Here is a 17,416-nt window from a genome sequence, read left to right as displayed (position 1 = left end):
ATCTTACAGTAGGTGAGGTTTATTCACCTATAAGTAATGAAATAACTTGAGCGTCTCTGTATCTCATGTAGGTTGTGAAGTTTTTTGAGTTTGGATGGTTCTGAAATGGGGATAACCCTCTTCTCACTAGAAACATAGAAATGTCCAGAGACTTTTCTTCTTATTTTCCCCGTAATGATTAGGAGTTGCTTTTCACATTTAGTGCCCTGTGACCAGGGATGCTAAACACGCTACAGTACCGAGAACACAGCCGTGTAACAGAAAAGGAGTCCTGCCAGTGGCACCCTTGCTGAGAAATATTGATTGAACTATAGAAACAAAACAAGTGGCTGTAGTTTTACTGTTACAGTTATCTAGCTCTCTTTTTATAAGAGGAAATAAAAATTTTCCGTTCAGTTAAGTTGTAGGTAGAGAATAAACCTCTGAAGATTAGTAAATAGTTTATCCCTAGCTCTGCCACTTAGTATTTGATTGAGCTCCGGGGAATCATTTAATTACAGGTTCATAGGTTTTTCACCTTTGTTTTGATCATCACCATCCCTAGCATCACTCCCCCAAGCTAAGGTGTGGAAGGCACCATATCTCTATGGTCTAGGCAGGTAACTTTGAAGGTGGATATTGGCACATACTCTTTTTAAGAGAGGTAGCTGCTGCTTCGCTTTGATAGGATATGACCATGTGAAATCAGTGACAGCCTGTTTTTATCAGATAATTCAGATTTTCAAATAAAAGACTGAATTTTTATTTGGTGTTGATCATCAACTTAAGAGCTTTATTGAGATATAGTTTAAGTCTGTAAAGATCACCTGATTTTTTGGATTTTAGCATATTTACAGAGTTGTACAACCATCACCATAATCTAATTTTAAAACATTTTAATCGTTGCAAAAAGAAACCTTGTACCTATTAGCAGTCACTCCCCATCTCCGTTCCCTGGCCAACCACTAATCTCTGTCTCTATAGACTTGCCTGTTCTGGACATTTCATATCAGTGGGAACATTACCATACATGTTTTTTCTCTTTTTTGATCGTATAGCATTTAGGACCTTTGTTTCCCCAAGGAGGGATTGGACCAGTGCCTCCTGCAGTGGAAGCACAGTCTTAACCCCTGGACCACCAGGAAAATCCCAGTGTGATCTTTTATAACTGACTTTCTGTGCTCAGTATACAGCTTTGAAGTTCATTCATGTTGTATCATATTTCATTCCTTTTTATAGTAACTAATTTAAAGAAAGACAAAACCAGAAATACCATTCAAGTCAAACAAAACATGCCTGAAATAGAAGTGATCTAGGCCTGCTAGTTTGAACTCTTTTAAGTTTATATTATTTCCTTTGTTCTCTGATATATTTAATATGAATCTTTCTTTTTTCCCAAATTATTCTGATAACCTTTCTACTGTTAGCTCAGTGAAACTTGAATGGTATCTTGAGTCTACTTTTCCCCTGCAAGTAGTGTTACTTGCTTCCTGATGGGTTTTTTTCCCATAGGAAAAGAAGGAAAGAACGTAGCCGCTAGTAGCAACACTGAAAGTATTGGAAAGAACTTTCAACAGAATAAACATGGTGGAGTATTAAAATAGTCAACATAAATCGCAGTTTAAAAATACTTTAGCTTGAGTGCCAGTTTTTCGTGTAGTTCAAGGGGATTTATTCCCTATAGAAGCATTTATCTCTAATTTTATAATTACAGTGGTAAAGTTGAATTGCTACATGAACTTTGTGTGTCTATTTCACTAGTATTTGAAATTTGGGGAATTTAGCATAACACTTGCTCCAAAGCAAAGCACTCCCTGGAAGTAATCTGGATTTCAAGTGATCCCATCATTTTAAAAGATTTAAAGATAACATTTATAAATTACTCTTCAGAGGCTTTTAGACCCATATAAAATAATTCAAGGAGCTCTGAAATATAAACTTAGTCCTACACTTGATAAGAATATGCTTTGTCTATTTTGAAAATGAGGAAAGGCTTACAAGATATTGGAGGATCCAAGAGGAAGAAAACTAGTATAGAAGAGAGCATTATTTTTTTGTTTTGAGGCTTTTAATTTAATGCAAAAATAGCTCATTTTAAAAATTAAGATCTTTTTAAAACAAATAACTCATTGGAAGTACAGGAAACTACGGCAAGAGAAAGTATGGGAGTTCTGAAATCTGAAAGTGTGAATTATGTAAGCCATCTATTAATATGTTCTTGAGTAAATTCAAGCAATTTAGTTTTTAGCAATTTAGAAATAGAGCATATTTCAAGAATCCTTTATCCCTCTTGAGAAGTACTAGATTTAAAAAATAATTCCAGAGTTTATTTTAAATGCCTATCAGTGCCTGTCCTTCCCTCCCTCCCTCCCTTCCTTCCCCTCTCCCTCTCTTCCTTTCCCTCCCTTTCTCTCTCTCTCACACACACACACACCCCCACCCACCCAGTACCTGAACTCACTCATAGGTAGGAAGTTTTTGAGACTTCAAGGCCCAGTCTTACAATTAAAATAACAAAAACCTTGAGTGTACTGTACATATTTGACTATGTTTTATTTTTTCTTTTATAACGGTGATAAGTAAATCCATTAAATACATTTTAAGATAGATAAATTTAGACTTTTTAGACAAACCAGATATTCTGAAAATTTATCATCTGACTTACTGAAATTAAGCTATTATGTAGCTATTTCTCTACTTGTATATTTAATATATTGGTTTATATATTTAATATATTTAAATATTTGGTAAGTTTGTAAAATAATTCTTAAAGTATTGTTTTTAAAACAATCTTTTCTCATTTTGTTAGTTGATTGACTCAACAAGCACTATGGATGGAGCAATTGCTGCTGCCTTGCTGATGTTCGGTGATGCAGGTATGCCTGACTTCGTTTCAAGCCATGTTGAAGATAATACATATCTTCTCATTTTTATTGCTCATCAGTTTACCAAGCTTCTCCATGAATTCTTACAGGAACCTTAGGAAGTATGAATAGCTTCAGGGGTTTTAGATGAAAACAGTGAAGATTAAGAAGGTTTAAAAAAATAAGAAGGTTAACTGACTAACTTACCTGAGGTCTTACTTACCTGGAAACTGAATTTTCTAGGTTCCATTTTCTTGACCCTCCCAAAAAAGGGGAGGGGACAGTTTCATTGGTAATTTTGCTTGTCCTCTGCAGATCAGATATCTTAACAGTGAAGTTTTGGGAGATATATGTTCTTTAATAAGTGTCCTTTCTAATTCATTGTAGTTTTACTTCTCTAAATGAGAGTCAGGAACTTAAGGAAATCCTAGCTTGTAATTAGCATTCCTTTGTGTACTAAACATTTATACTATAGTCCGCTTTTAGAATACCAAATAAATATTTTTATATAAGCACCTCCAATTTTTTTCAGTAAATGCTGCCTAGATTTTTTTGTGTGTGTACGTACCGAGCAAGTAAAACTAACCTATAATCCCACTACTAAATAAGAAATGAAAGCAAGCCTAAATACTATATATAATCATTAGAATACAAAATATAGTATTGGTTTGCATTTTTAAGAAAAGTCATTTGATCATTTATCTTGGATAACTTGTCGTTACAATCAAAATTTATCTAATTACAAAATACCTCCATAACATTCCTCTCTGACACCAGTAGGATTAATTTATTGTTTCTCTACACATAAACATCACCAGATGATCAATACCAAAGTCAGACTGATTATATTCTTTTCAGCCAAAGATGGAGAAACTCTACACAGTCAGCAAAAACAAGACCAGGAGCTGACTGTGGCTCAGATCATGAACTTCCTAATGCCAAATTCAGACTTAAATTGAATAAACTAGGGAAAACCACTAGCCCATTCAGGTATGATCTAAATCAAATCCCTTAGGATTATACAGTGGAAGTGACAAATAGGTTCAAGGGATTAGATGTGATAGAGTGCCTGAAGAACTATGGATGGAGGTTCGTGACATTGTACAGGAGGCAGTGATCAAAACCATCCCCAAGAAAAAGAAATGCAAAAGGCAAAATAGTTGTCTGAGGAGGACTTAACAAATAACTGAGAAAAGAACAGAAGCAAAGGAGAAAAGGAAAGCTAAACCCATCTGAATGTGGAGTTCCAAAGAATAGCAGGGAGAGATAAGAAAGCTTTCCTAACTGATCAGTGCAAAGAAATAGAGGAAAAGAATAGAATGGAAAAAACTAGAGATCTCTTCAAGAAAATAGAGAATACCAAGGGAACATGTTATGCAAAGATGGTCACAATAAAGGACAGAAACGATATGGACCTAACAGAAGCAGAAGATACTAAGAAAAGGTGGCAAGAATACACAGAAGAACTGTACAAAAAAGATCTTCACTACTCAGATAATCACGATGGTGTGATCACTCACCTAGAGCCAGACATCCTGGAGTCCAAAGTCAAGTGGGCTTTAGGTAGCATCACTATGAACAAAGCTAGTGAAGGTGATGGAATTCCAGCTGAGCTATTTCAAATCCTAAAAGATGATGCTGTGAAAGTGCCACACTCAATATGGCAGCAAAATTGGAGAACTTATCAGTGGCCACAGGACTGGAAAAGGTCAGTTTTCATTCCAGTACCAAAGAACGGCAATGCCAAAGATTGTTCAAACTGCTTCACAATTGCATTCACCTCACATGCTAGCAAGGTAATGCTCAAAACTCTCCAAGCGAGGCTTCAACGGTACGAGCCAAGAACTTGCAGATGTTCAAGCTGGATTTAGAAAAGGCAGAGAATTCAGAGACCAAATTGCCAACATCTGTTGGATCATAGAGAAAACAAAAGAATTCCAGTAAATATATACTTCTGTTTTATTGACTATGCTAAAGCCTTTGACTGTGTAGATCACAACAAACTGTGGAAAATTCTGAAAGAGATAGGAATCCCAGACTCCCTTAACTGCCTCCTGAGAAATCTGTATGCAGGTCAAGAAGCAACAGTTAAAACCGGATATGGAACAACAGACTGGTTCCAAATTGGAAAAGGAGTATGTCAAGGCTGTATATTGTCATCCTGCTTATTTAACTTATATGCGGAGTATGTCATGCAAAATGCCAGGTTGGATGAAGCACAAGCTGAAATCAAGATTGTGGGAAATATCAATAACCTCAGATATGCAGATGACACCACCCTTATGACAGAAGGCGAAGAGGAACTAAGGAGCCTCTTGATGAAAGTGAAGAGTAGAGCAAAAATGCTGGCTTAAAACTCAGCATTCAGAAAACTAAAATCATGGCATTCGGTCCCATCACTTCATGGCAAATAGATGGGGAAACAATGGAAACAGTAAGACTTTTATTTTCCTGGGCTCCAAAATCACTGCAGATGGTGATTGCAGCCATGAAATTAAAAGACGCTTGCTCCTTGGAAGAAAAGCTATGACCAACCTAGACAGCATATTAAAAAGCAGAGAGATTACTTTGTCAACAAAGATCTCTAGTCAAAGCTATGGTTTTTCCATTAGTCATGTAAAGATGTGAGAGTTGGATCATAAAGCTGAGCGCCAAAGAATTGATGCTTTTGAACTGTGGTCTTGAGAGTCCCTTGGACTGCAAGGAGATCCAACCAGTCCATCCTAAAGGAAATCTGTCCTGAATATTCATTGCTAAGGATGATGCTGAAGCTCCAATACTTTGGCTACCTGATGCAAAGAACTGACTCATTAGAAAAGACCCTGATGCTGGGAAAGATTGAAGGTGGAAGGAGAAGGGAACGACAGAGGATGAGATAGTTGAGTGGCGTCACCGACTTGATGAACATGAGTTTGAGCAAGCTCTGTGAGTTGGTGATGGACAGGGAAGCCTGGCGTGTTGCAATTCATGTGGTTGCAAAGAGTCGGACATGACTGAGTGACTGATCTGACTATTACTTAGCATTGATGTTTACATTATTTCATTACTACAATACAAAAGAAAGTAGCATTACAAGTAAACCTTTTTGGTTTTATTTCTGTAGCCTAAACGTCAAACCAGGATGCTGAGTCAAAGGGTATGCACATTTTGAAATATAATATGTACTTCAATGTTAATTGTAAAGGTTATGCCAATTTATGATTTCATTAGCAGTGTGAATATGTACCCATATTCCTAAGTGGATTTTTTTTTTTTAATTATATACAAAAATAGAAAATACCATAATGTGTTTTCATGGGTCTATTATCTTTCTTCTGCAATTATCTACCTCATCTTAACCCCCTGCTTGGATTCCATAGATGATATTACTTTATTGACATGAAATTTTTTTAATTTTTTTTTTTGAAGGATAATTGCTTTACAGAATTTTGTTTTCTGCCAAACCACAACATGAATCTGCCATAGGTATACGTATATCCCCTCCGTTTTGAAACTCCCTCCCATCTCCCTCTCCATCGCACCCCTCTAGGTTGGCACAGAGCCCCTGCTTGAGTTTCTTAGCCATACAGCAAATTCCCATTGGCTATCTATTTTACATACGGTAATGTAAGTTTCCATGTTACTGTTTCCATACATCTCACCCTCTCCTTCCCTTTCCCCACGTCCATAAGTCTGTTGTCTGTCTGTTTCTCCATTGCTGCCCTGTAAGTAAATTCTTCAGTACCATTTTTCTAGATTGCATATATATATATATATATGTTTTAGAATACGATACTTACCTTTCTCTTTCTGCCTTACTTCATTCTGTATAATCGGTTCTAGGTTCATCCACCTCATTAGAAGTAACTCAAAGGTGTTCCTTTTATGGCAGAGTAATATTCCGTTTTCCACATGAAATATTTTAAGTCTCTTTCTCACCAGTTTGAGCAACAGAATGGTATTGTATGGTGTGTGGCTGCTACCCACAGTGAATATTAAGATTCTTCCTTTTGTTTTGCTTACTAGCTGTGTAACCTTGGGCAGCATTGCCTAAGTTTTCTCTTTCTGTAGTAAAATAGTATATTAATAGTAGGATATTCTTAGGTTGTTATGAAACAATGATCCTTGTTACAAATTTCTTGTTATAGTGTGTGGCGAATAGTAAGTGCATAGTCCATATTAACATTTCTGTGCTTAAGGGCCGTCTGATACTAGAAATGGTACAAGAGAAAGCTGTGTCTTCATTACTGTATCCTACTGTAAAAACTCTGAAAAATTGTAGGCCCTGTTAATATTTGTTGAGTTGTTAAATGGGTTGGGGAGATTTTACATATTCTTTCTTGTCCTCATAATATCTCATATTTCAGAATCTTTCCAATGAAAACTTTGTTAAGTAACTATTCTACAGCAATGCGTGGTCTTTTTTTGTCTTGAGCAGTTTGTATTATTCAGCTTTATTTATTAAACAAATACTTAGTATGTATCTACTACTGGATGCCAGATTCTGTTTTAGGCATGGAGGGTACATGCTGGAACGAAATGGACACAACCTCTACCCACATGTAGTTTACAGTACTTATTAAAGTTGAACTTCAGCGGAGTTTTTTACTTGTCATTGTTGTACTAGACTTTGATTTTATTTCTTTGTTTGGAAGATATTGTCAAATGGCAAATTATAAGGAAAGAAGAAATTAAGGTTTTCTTGTTTAAGTAAACTTCCGTGCTGCTTCTTAGAATGGACAGGATAGTCATATCAATCATCTTCAGTATGGTACACTCCTGAGATAATGTATAGAATGACAGCTTTGTCTCACTAACAGAGGGTCTTTTTAAATGCCTTGGACAGTTCACAAAGAGTCTCCAAATTCTGATGTTGGACATTGGTTTTACCACAAATTATAGTCTTTTATATGCAGTATCATCCTGCATATTAAACAATAAAGGTATGTTTTTTACATTGCCTTCTGAATGTTTTCATTTATGAATACTAAGTTAATAAAGACAAAAATAGGTATCCAAAATTTTTACCCTACTTTAAGTGGTAAAAATATGAATTTACTGATGTCATCCGGAATCTAGCTGATTCTTCCACCTCTGTATGTTTGTGCTTAGTCACTCGTCGTGTCCAACTCTTTGCAACCCCGTGGACTGGGGCTCCCCGGGCTCCTCTGTCCATGGGATTTCTCCAAAAATACTGGAATAGGTTGCCATTCCCTTGTCCAGGGTATCTTCCCAACCCCAGATCAAACCTGGGTCCCCTGCATTGCAGGCAGATTCTTTACCATCTGAGCTACTAGGGAAGCCCTAGTTCTCTATATATGTGTCAGTGTAAGAGTAGGTAAAAACGTTTTTATGTGACTGTGATTCTGGTTTTTTTTTTTTTTTTTTGGTTGTTTTGTAACCATATTTATTTCTAAAAGTCTACTCATTTCTTTATAACAGTGTATTCCGACTTGTCTAATAGCTTATTGACAGGCACTTAAATGCTTAGGTAAAAATTTTTATGTATGCCTAAGTAATCATTCTCCCTCAGTTTTTTATAAGTAAATTCCTGGAAAAAGAATTATTGAACTGAAAGACACACACATCTAAAATTCTGAGGTGTGTTATTTAGATTGCCTTCCAGATAGGGTATAACAATTTATAGTGTTGTAACATGACTGCCCACAGTATGCTGTGACTTCCTTTTACTACTCCTTTTAATCTTAGGATGGAAAAAAAGGTACTGTGTTTTCCCTGTCTTTAGTTATTAATGATGTTGATCATCTTTTCTCTTTCTTTTTCCCCTATTGAATTGCCTGTTAGTGTTCTTTGTTCATATTTTCTTTTTTGCAGTTTCATGTTTTACTTTTTATGTTTTAAATATGCTTTTCTTTATTTTAAGAAAGGATTAAACATATCTAGGTGACATGGTGTAATCACCTAGTTTGAAACTTTTCAGACTTTGAATATTAGAATATTATTATTAATGGTAGTTATTAGTAATATGCCTAATTACTGGATATGACTGAGCAACTGAACTGAATTGAATGGTAGTCACTTAACCCCAGCAAATATGTGGGTAATGATAGAGTGGATGCCAGCAGTTAGTTGGTGTATGCAGAATGCACATTTACTTTATGAAATAAAGTGGGGGAAATTTAAGCATGCATACTTAAAGCATGTAATTATTATACATTGAAATGTTGATTGCATTCAATTTGGTTATAGCCGTATTATGACATTTTCATGCTTACAGCTTAAAAGCTGTTGTGTCTGTACTTATTTTGAATATTCCTACAACTTTTATTTCTAACTGCATAGTTAGGGTACTGATACAGTTAATACTGAACTCTTAAACCTTTGTAAGCTTTCAGCAAATACTTTCTTACAAGCACTGCAGTATGTCTCTGGAATTTGCTCTCTGAGAGTGAAGGTACTGAAGAAGTATATGAATGTATACAAAGTAAAACATAAGTAACATAGCTTTTCCAAATCATGTAGATGGAGTTTTTCTATCAGTCGTGACAGAATGTACACATTTCCTATTACTGTTGTACAGCACTCTCTTGTTCTGTACTCTCTTGTTTTTAGGTTAAAAGCATTCATCTCTTGATTTCTCTGTTTCTCAGTTCCTCCTAATTGGTAAAATGAGTATGTATTTACTTGGTAGATTTGTTGTGGAAAGTAAATGAAACAGCTGTTTATAAAAGCCCACTGCAAAGCCTGGTACATAGTAGATACTTAATTATTGACAATTATTTGATGCTATTCAGATAAGCTGATGGGCTCAATTTTTTTCACTACTGAACATTCAGTCATTGAGGAGAACCTCTTCTTTCTACTATAGAATTACTTGTCAGTTCAAAGATATATATCATTAGCAGTAAATAATGTGATAGTTTAGAAATATGTAGTCTTACAGTGATTTCTACTTTTGAAAGTCTGAAAAGGATCTCTTTATTTTTCCTTCAATGCAGTTAACATTTATTGCATGTATGTCATATGTAGAAGAAATAATACTGTCCTGATATCAAGAGAACTATTAAGTGTAGTTTGCCCTTTTTTTTACATTAATGATTCTTATATTATATCAGTGTGAACTTTGCATGTCCTTGTCTGTTTTAGAAGGTGGTGGACCCAGGAAAAGAAAATTATCTTCTTCTTCAGAGCCATTTGAGGAAGATGAATTTAATGATGATCAATCTATGAAAAAGAAGAGATTGGATCATGTGAGTTACATTTGAATTGCAGCATCAAAATTAGCTACTTAAGCACAGACTATGTTGAATCTGAATTTACAAAAATACATCTCAGTGAATCAGTCTTCTCTCACACAGAAGTATTAATTGCTTATCTCTGAATTATAAAACTGATTTTTAAAATATTCTAGTGGTGTAGTAAAGTAACTTTTGGGAAAAACATACTTTAAATTTTATCTTGTAAAATGTGTGTGTATATACATATAATTGTACAATGCTTACATAAAACAGTTGTTACTAGCACCAGCACTATTTCAAACTCCTCGGTGACAACTACTTATAATTCCTATAGATGACTCCTTTGATATTTAACTGCTTATCTGAAAATAATATTAGTTATGCTTTTACTGGGTTATTGTGGTTTTCTATTAACTTTTACTTTATGAAATAAATCTACTAAGAGGCCTCCCAGTGAATCTAGACATAGTCTTCCATGTCTGCATTCATGACAGCACAATTTCTTTTTGGCGATCAAAGTCAGTCACCCCAATTAGCACAGTAACCCCTTTCTTTGCCTGATTTAGTCTCCACCTTAATTTAATGGGATAGCTGTTGTATCCCTCCATAGAAGTATTCTTCCCATGGTAGGAAGTAAAAATTCTGAGTTTTAGGTTTGAATAACCACTAGTATAAGAGAGTAGGCCCACATTTTAGTTTATAAACCTGTGTATAACGGCCATGGAAGAAATAGCATTGTATTTATTGATGGCTGATTCAAAGCATTCACTTTGCTTTTACGTCTGTTGAATAGCATGTTAGCCTTGTGGGGTGTTATCAACAAATTCACATTCTAAATTTTCATTAAGTGATACCACTGCTCTGTAAGCCAGCTGCATCTAGGAATTGAGACACATGGTAAGATCAGTGAAACAAGATCTGTTGATGAACACATGCATCAAAGGACTCAAATCTGAAAGACAGAAAATGTACTCTAGAATTTAAAGCTTTTAAAAGTACCAGTGTTGTCATGTTCAGCATCAACTCCAGATAGAGATTTGAAGCTGAAGCCAGTGGTAGTTTGGTTATTGGTGTTTAGTTGCCAGTTGTGTCAACTCTTTTGCAACCCTTTGGACTGGAGCCCACCATGCTCCTCTGTCCATGGGATTTCCCAGGCAAGAATAGTGGACTGGGTTGCCATTTCCTTCTCCAGGGAATCGTCCCAACAGAGGGATCTAACCCACCTCTCTTGCACTGGCAGGCAGATTCTTTAACACTGAGCCACCAGGGAAGCCCAGTGGTAGTTTATCACTTAACAAATGGAACCTCTTAAGAGAATTGTTCAAGTCAGTCTTGGAGTTCACTATGCTGCTACTAAGTCATTTCAGTTATGTCCGACTCTGTGTGACCCCATAGACAGAAGCCCACCAGGCTCCCCTGTCCCTGGGATTCTCCAGGCAAGAACAATGGAGTAGGTTGCCATTTCCTTCTCCAATGCATGAAAGTGAAAACTGAAAGTGAAGTCGCTCAGTCATATCCAACTCTTAGAGACCCCATGCACTAGCTATAGCAAAAATGGATGGACCGGCCAAATCTGCATTGATATATTTACTTAATTCTTCTCTGTTATAGCGAATTATTGCAAAAACAGGACCCAAATGAAAACATTTAGCTTTATCAAGCCTATCCCTCTACAGAAGCTGAACTCAACCCCAGTTTTTTTTTCTTTTGCCTCCAAAAACCATTCTCTGATACAGTCTTTTAGTAAAAATGTGTTAGCAGCATTTATGACTTACTATTTAAAGTGAGCATTTAAAATACTAATTACTGTAATTGAAGGTGAGGATGCAAATATGGTTTTAGAATTTTGAGAAACTTAACTTTGGAGTAGTCATTGCCACCATTTTTAGAAGCCTAGACTGATGACAAAAGAGTGCATTATGTATTGTGGAAAATTTTTCTTCACAGTGACTTGTGATTTTGAAGAACTTGAACCCTCAGAGAAATGTTTTAAATTCACAAGTGTTGGTTTCGGAAAACAGATTGGATTTGAGGAGATAGAAAATGAGAATATTGAAGAGCTAGGGTCCCAACCTGTTTATCTCACCACAAAAGACTTCCTGCTGATACCATGTTAATGTAGATGATGTTAAGGACAGTGACAGTGAAATTCAAAAACCTATACCATGACAGATTAGCAATGTTAACTGGTGTTTTAAACGTTATTGAAAACAATTATACTGATGTGAAGATACAAATTTGGTTTTAATGCTGAACATAGTAGGCGAGTTGTGCATGGCATGCAGTTGAATCTTCAACCTTCCAGGCACTTTTAATATGAGAACAGGAGGCTAGCAAAGTAGCTGAAATTTATTGATTTTATTTATTTGCTTATTTTTAACTTAATGTTTACATTTTCAGCCATATAGTAGAGATGACACAAAGACAGTGAGGCATGTCTTTCCATTGCTGCTAATTTTCAAATAACTCTTCATCTACTATTTCATAGTAACTCATAAACTATAGCCCTTCCAGTGCTCACATTCCAAGCAGACTTGAGTTCATACTTATTGGAGTATTTATGCATTTCTTAATCATTTAATGTGTAAAATTGCACTATCCTTCTTTTAAGATTTTCTTCTATTTTTTTAATGGGTCACTAATGAAGTAGGAAGTCAAGAAGCACCTGGAGTAACAGACAGATTTGGCCTTGGAATACGGAATGAAGCAGGGCAAAGACTAATAGAGTTTTGCCAAGAAAATGCACTGGTCATAGCAAACACTCTCTTCCAACAACACAAGAGAAGACTCTACACATGGACATCACCAGATGGTCAACACCAAAATCAGATTGATTATATTCTTTGTAGCCAAAGATGGAGAAGCTCTATACAGTCAACAAAAACAAGACCAGGAGCTGACTGTGGCTCAGACCATGAACTCCTTATTGCCAAATTCAGACTTAAATTGAAGAAGGTAGGAAAAACCACTAGACCAGTCAGGTATGACCTAAATCAAATCCCTTATGATTATACAGTGAAAGTGAGAAATCGATTTAAGGGCCTAGATCTGATAGATAGAGTGCCTCATGAACTATGGAATGAGGTTCGTGACATTGTACAGGAGACAGGGATCAAGACCATCCCCATGGAAAAGAAATGCAAAAAAGCAAAATGGCTGTCTGGGGAGGCCTTACAAATAGCTGTGAAAAGAAGAGAGGCGAAAAGCAAAGGAGAAAAGGAAAGATACAAGCATCTGAATGCAGAATTCCAAAGAATAGCAAGAAGAGGTATGAGAGCCTTCCTCAGCAATCAATGCAGAGAAATAGAGGAAAACAACAGAATGGGAAAGACTAGAGATCTCTTCAAGAAAATTAGAGATACCAAGGGAACATTTCATGCAAAGATGGGCTCGATAAAGGACAGAAATGGTATGGACCTAACAGAAGCACAAGATATTAAGAAGAGGTGGCAAGAATACACAGAACTGTACAAAAAAGATCTCCACGACCCAGATAATCACGATGGTGTGATCACTGACCTAGAGCCAGACATCCTGGAATGTGAAGTCAAGGGGGCCTTAGAAAGCATCACTACGAACAAAGCTAGTGGAGGTGATGGAATTCCAGTTGAGCTATTTCAAATCCTAAAAAATGAAGCTGTGAAAGTGCTTCACTCAATATGCCAGCCAATTTGGAAAACTCATCAGTGGCCACAGGACTGGAAAAGGTCAGTTTTCATTCCAATCCCAAAGAAAGGCAATGCCAAAGAATGCTCAAACTACCACACAATTGCACTCATCTCACACGCTAGTAAAGTAATGCTCAAAAATCTCCAATCCAGGCTTCAGCAATATGTGAACCGTGAACTTCCTAATGTTCAAGCTGGTTTTAGAAAAGGCAGAAGAACCAGAGATCAAATTGCCAACGTCTGCTGGATCATGGAAAAAGCAAGAGAGTTCCAGAAATACATCTATTTCTGCTTTATTGACTATGCCAGAGCCTTTGACTGTGTGGATCACAATAAACTGTGGAAAATCCTGAAAGAGATGGGAATACCAGACCACCTGACCTGCCTCTTGAGAAATCTATATGCAGGTCAGGAAACAACAGTTAGAACTGGACATGGAACAACAGACTGGTTCCAAATAGGAAAAGGAGTACGTCAAGGTTGTATATTGTCACCCTGCTTATTTAACTTATATGCAGAGTACATCATGAGAAATGCCAGAAGAAACACAAGCTGGAATCAAGATTGCCGGGAGAAATATCAATAACCTCAGATATGCAGATGACACCACCCTTATGGCAGAAAGTGAAGAGGAACTAAAAAGCCTCTTGATGAAAGTGAAAGAGGAGAGTAAAAAAGTTGGCTTAAAACTCAACATTCAGAAAACTAAGATCATGGCATCCAGTCCCATCACTTCATGGGAAATAGATAGGGAAACAGTGGAAACAGTGTCAGACTTTATTTTTTGGGGCTCGAAAATCACTGCAGATGGTGACTACAGCCATGAAATTAAAAGACGCTTACTCCTTGGAAGGAAAGTTGTGACCAACCTAGATAGCATATTGAAAAGCAGAGACATTACTTCGCCAACAAAGGTCCATCTAGTCAAGGCTATGGTTTTTCCAGTGGTCATGTATGGATATGAGAGTTGGACTGTGAAAAAGGGTGAGCGCTGAAGAATTGATGCTTTTGAACTGGAGTGTTGGAGAAGACTCTTGCGAGTCCCTTGGACTGCAAGGAGATCCAACCAGTCCATTCTGAAGGAGATCAGCCCTGGGATTTCTTTGGAAGGAATGATGCTAAAGCTGAAACTCCAGTACTTTGGCCACCTCATGCGACGAGTTGACTCATTGGAAAAGACTCTGATGCTGGGAGGGATTCGGGGCAGGAGGAGAAGGGGACGACAGAGGCTGAGATGGCTGGATGGCATCACTGACTCGGTGGACGTGAGTCTCATTGAACTCCGAGAGTTGATGATGGACAGGGAGGCCTGGCGTGCTGCGATTCATGGAGTCTCAAAGAGTCGGACACGACTGAGCAACTGAACTGAACTGAATGAAGTTCTTGAATGTGATACCTCTAACACAATTTTCCTCAGCCCAGTGGCTTTTTATTTTCATGATTTTGCGTAGTGCAATAATTTCTGCAAATGGATGTGTCATGTTATAGCGGAACAGCCTGTAGTTGTCAGCAGAAGAGGACATGACCTTTCTTTGAAGCCATATGGGTCTCTGCTGTAATTTTCCTGTTGGGAATTGCCAGAGACTTTATGCAACATCCTCATGAGCCACAGATTCTTTGATAAGCATTGCATCTACTGGCTGGTTGCAAAACCCAAGTGGCAATTGCATCCTGGACCTACGCCAGAGCCTTCTCTTAATCTAGGCCCCATTCCTAACAGAGCAGCATACACTGAACTGAAGTGTACCTTGCCTCCAGCATCCCAAGAGGCCGACTAAAGTGTTGTACCTTTTTCTCAGAGGCAGCAAGTCCAGCCATTCATTTGTCTTTTGTTTTTTCTTTTCAGAGTGAAATTTGCAGCATGCTTCACGTTGAACCCCCATATAATTAATGAAAGTGGTGGACCTCAGAATTTGAGGGTGGTAGGCTTCCCAGGTGGCGCAATGGTAACAAATCCACCTACCAGTTCTGGGAGATGCAAGAGACATGGTTCAGTACCTGGGTTGGGAAGATCCCCTGGAGTAGGACTTGACAACCTGCTCAGTGTTCTTGCCTGAAAAATTCGGAGGAGCCTGGACAGGCTGTAGTCTGTGGAGTTGCAAAGAGTCAGACATAACTGAGAGACTGAGCATTCAGCGTATTTTCCACTCTAGCATGCATATATCTTACTGCTGCTGCTAAGTCACTTCAGTCGTGTCCGACTCTGTGCGACCCCATGGACGGCAGCCCACTAGGCTCCCCTGTCCCTGGGATTCTCCAGGCAAGAACACTGGAGTGGGTTGCCATTTCCTTCTCCAGTGCATGAAAGTGAAAAGTGAAAGTGAATTGCTCAGTCGTGTCCGACCCTTAGCAACCCCATGGACTGTAGCCTACCAGGCTCCTCTGTCCTTGTGATTTCCCAGGCAAGAGTACTGGAGTGGGGTGCCATTGCCTTCTCCATATATCTTACTAAGGCCATCTAAAAACAACCACTACTTCCTGCTTGTTAAGTCCAACTTACGTGATGTCTTCAGTGTAAAGGACCAAAGTGATACACTGTGGACTCTGCAAAACTATCAAAGTCCTTGGGTAGTATTTTTTGAAAAAGAGTTGAGAGTTATAGCCCTGAAAGCACGAAGGTGTATTCATCACTTACCCTGCACCTTCATCACTTACCCTGCCCAGGTGAAAATAGCTTCTTCTTGTCTTCCTTAATTACTACTAGACTAATGTGTAGTTACATTGATTTTCTCCAGTAAAAATACATCTTGTATAGCAGCTGCATGTGGGGTCATCACCTGTTGTTTGCGTATGATAGTCTAAAATAATTCTCTAAGACTCATTTCGCTTTCATATAGGCCAAGGAGGCACATTACATTGGGATCTGGGATGGTGGTGCCAATCTCTGCAATTCCTTCAGTAATATGGTTGTTGCTACTTTGTCAGAGGGACAGTTCTAGGGCCTTAGATTTAGTATTTTATACCGCTATGGACCTTACTCCATCGGTCAAGGAGCTGATGTGGAATTTCTGCCAGTGCCAAATATGTCAGTTCCGACTCTACATTCTGGAACTAGAAGTGTAACTGCAGGATTGATTCATAACTCTTGGGCCCACTGATATGATTTGAGCCCAGAGTTCATGTATCACCTGGCTTCTGTGAAGCTCCAGAATAACCACTGAACTACATAGGTATTTTCAGTCATCAGGGATTAGCAGAGCTGACAGAAGTGTGGGGTCCAAGATCAAAGAGCAAATGATAGGCACACAACCTCCTGAATGTTTAATATGTGCTTCAATATATTTAATTCGCAAAAGATAGTTTAGTTCAGTCACTCAGTCATGTCCAGCTCTTTGCCACCTCATGGACTGCTCTATGCCAGGCTTCCCTGTCCATCACCAAGTCCCGGAGCTTATTTGAAACTCGTGTCCATTGAGTTGGTGATGCCATCCAACCATCTCATCCTCTGTCGTCCCCTTCTCCTCCCGCCTTCCCCTTCTCCTCCCGCCTTCAATCATTCCAGTCTTTTCAGATGAGTCAGTTCTTTGCATCAGGTGGCCAAAGTATTGGGAGTTTCAGCTTCAGCATCAGTCCTTCCAATGAATATTTAGGACTGATTTCCTCTAGGATGGACTGGTTACTATTTTCCAAATAACTTTTTTCTTTAGATGAGATTCACATAGCATAAAATTAACCATTAAAAATTCAGTGGCATTTAGTACATTACCCATGTTTTGCAAATATAAGT

The 17,416-nt window shown here is 37.8% G+C and overlaps 1 protein-coding gene across 6 annotated transcripts in view; it reads left to right on the top strand.

The window, feature by feature from the left end:
• SMARCAD1 (SWI/SNF-related, matrix-associated actin-dependent regulator of chromatin, subfamily a, containing DEAD/H box 1) overlaps positions 1-17,416 on the top strand; it is a 90,959-nt gene that overhangs the window by 39,523 nt on the left and 34,020 nt on the right. For 4 of the 6 annotated variants that reach the window (XM_061419645.1, XM_061419646.1, XM_061419650.1 and 1 more), the window contains 2 exons: positions 2,789-2,855; positions 9,930-10,033. In XM_061419645.1, the coding sequence (XP_061275629.1) occupies positions 2,789-2,855; positions 9,930-10,033 (171 nt within the window). The remainder of the gene's footprint in view (positions 1-2,788; positions 2,856-9,929; positions 10,034-17,416) is intronic. The other 2 variants (XM_061419648.1, XM_061419649.1) reach the window with 1 other exon arrangement.

This window comes from Bos javanicus, chromosome 6 (genome assembly GCF_032452875.1).
Source record: "Bos javanicus breed banteng chromosome 6, ARS-OSU_banteng_1.0, whole genome shotgun sequence".
Taxonomy (NCBI): Eukaryota; Metazoa; Chordata; class Mammalia; order Artiodactyla; family Bovidae; genus Bos; species Bos javanicus.
This window is presented reverse-complemented; position numbering and strand designations above follow the sequence as displayed.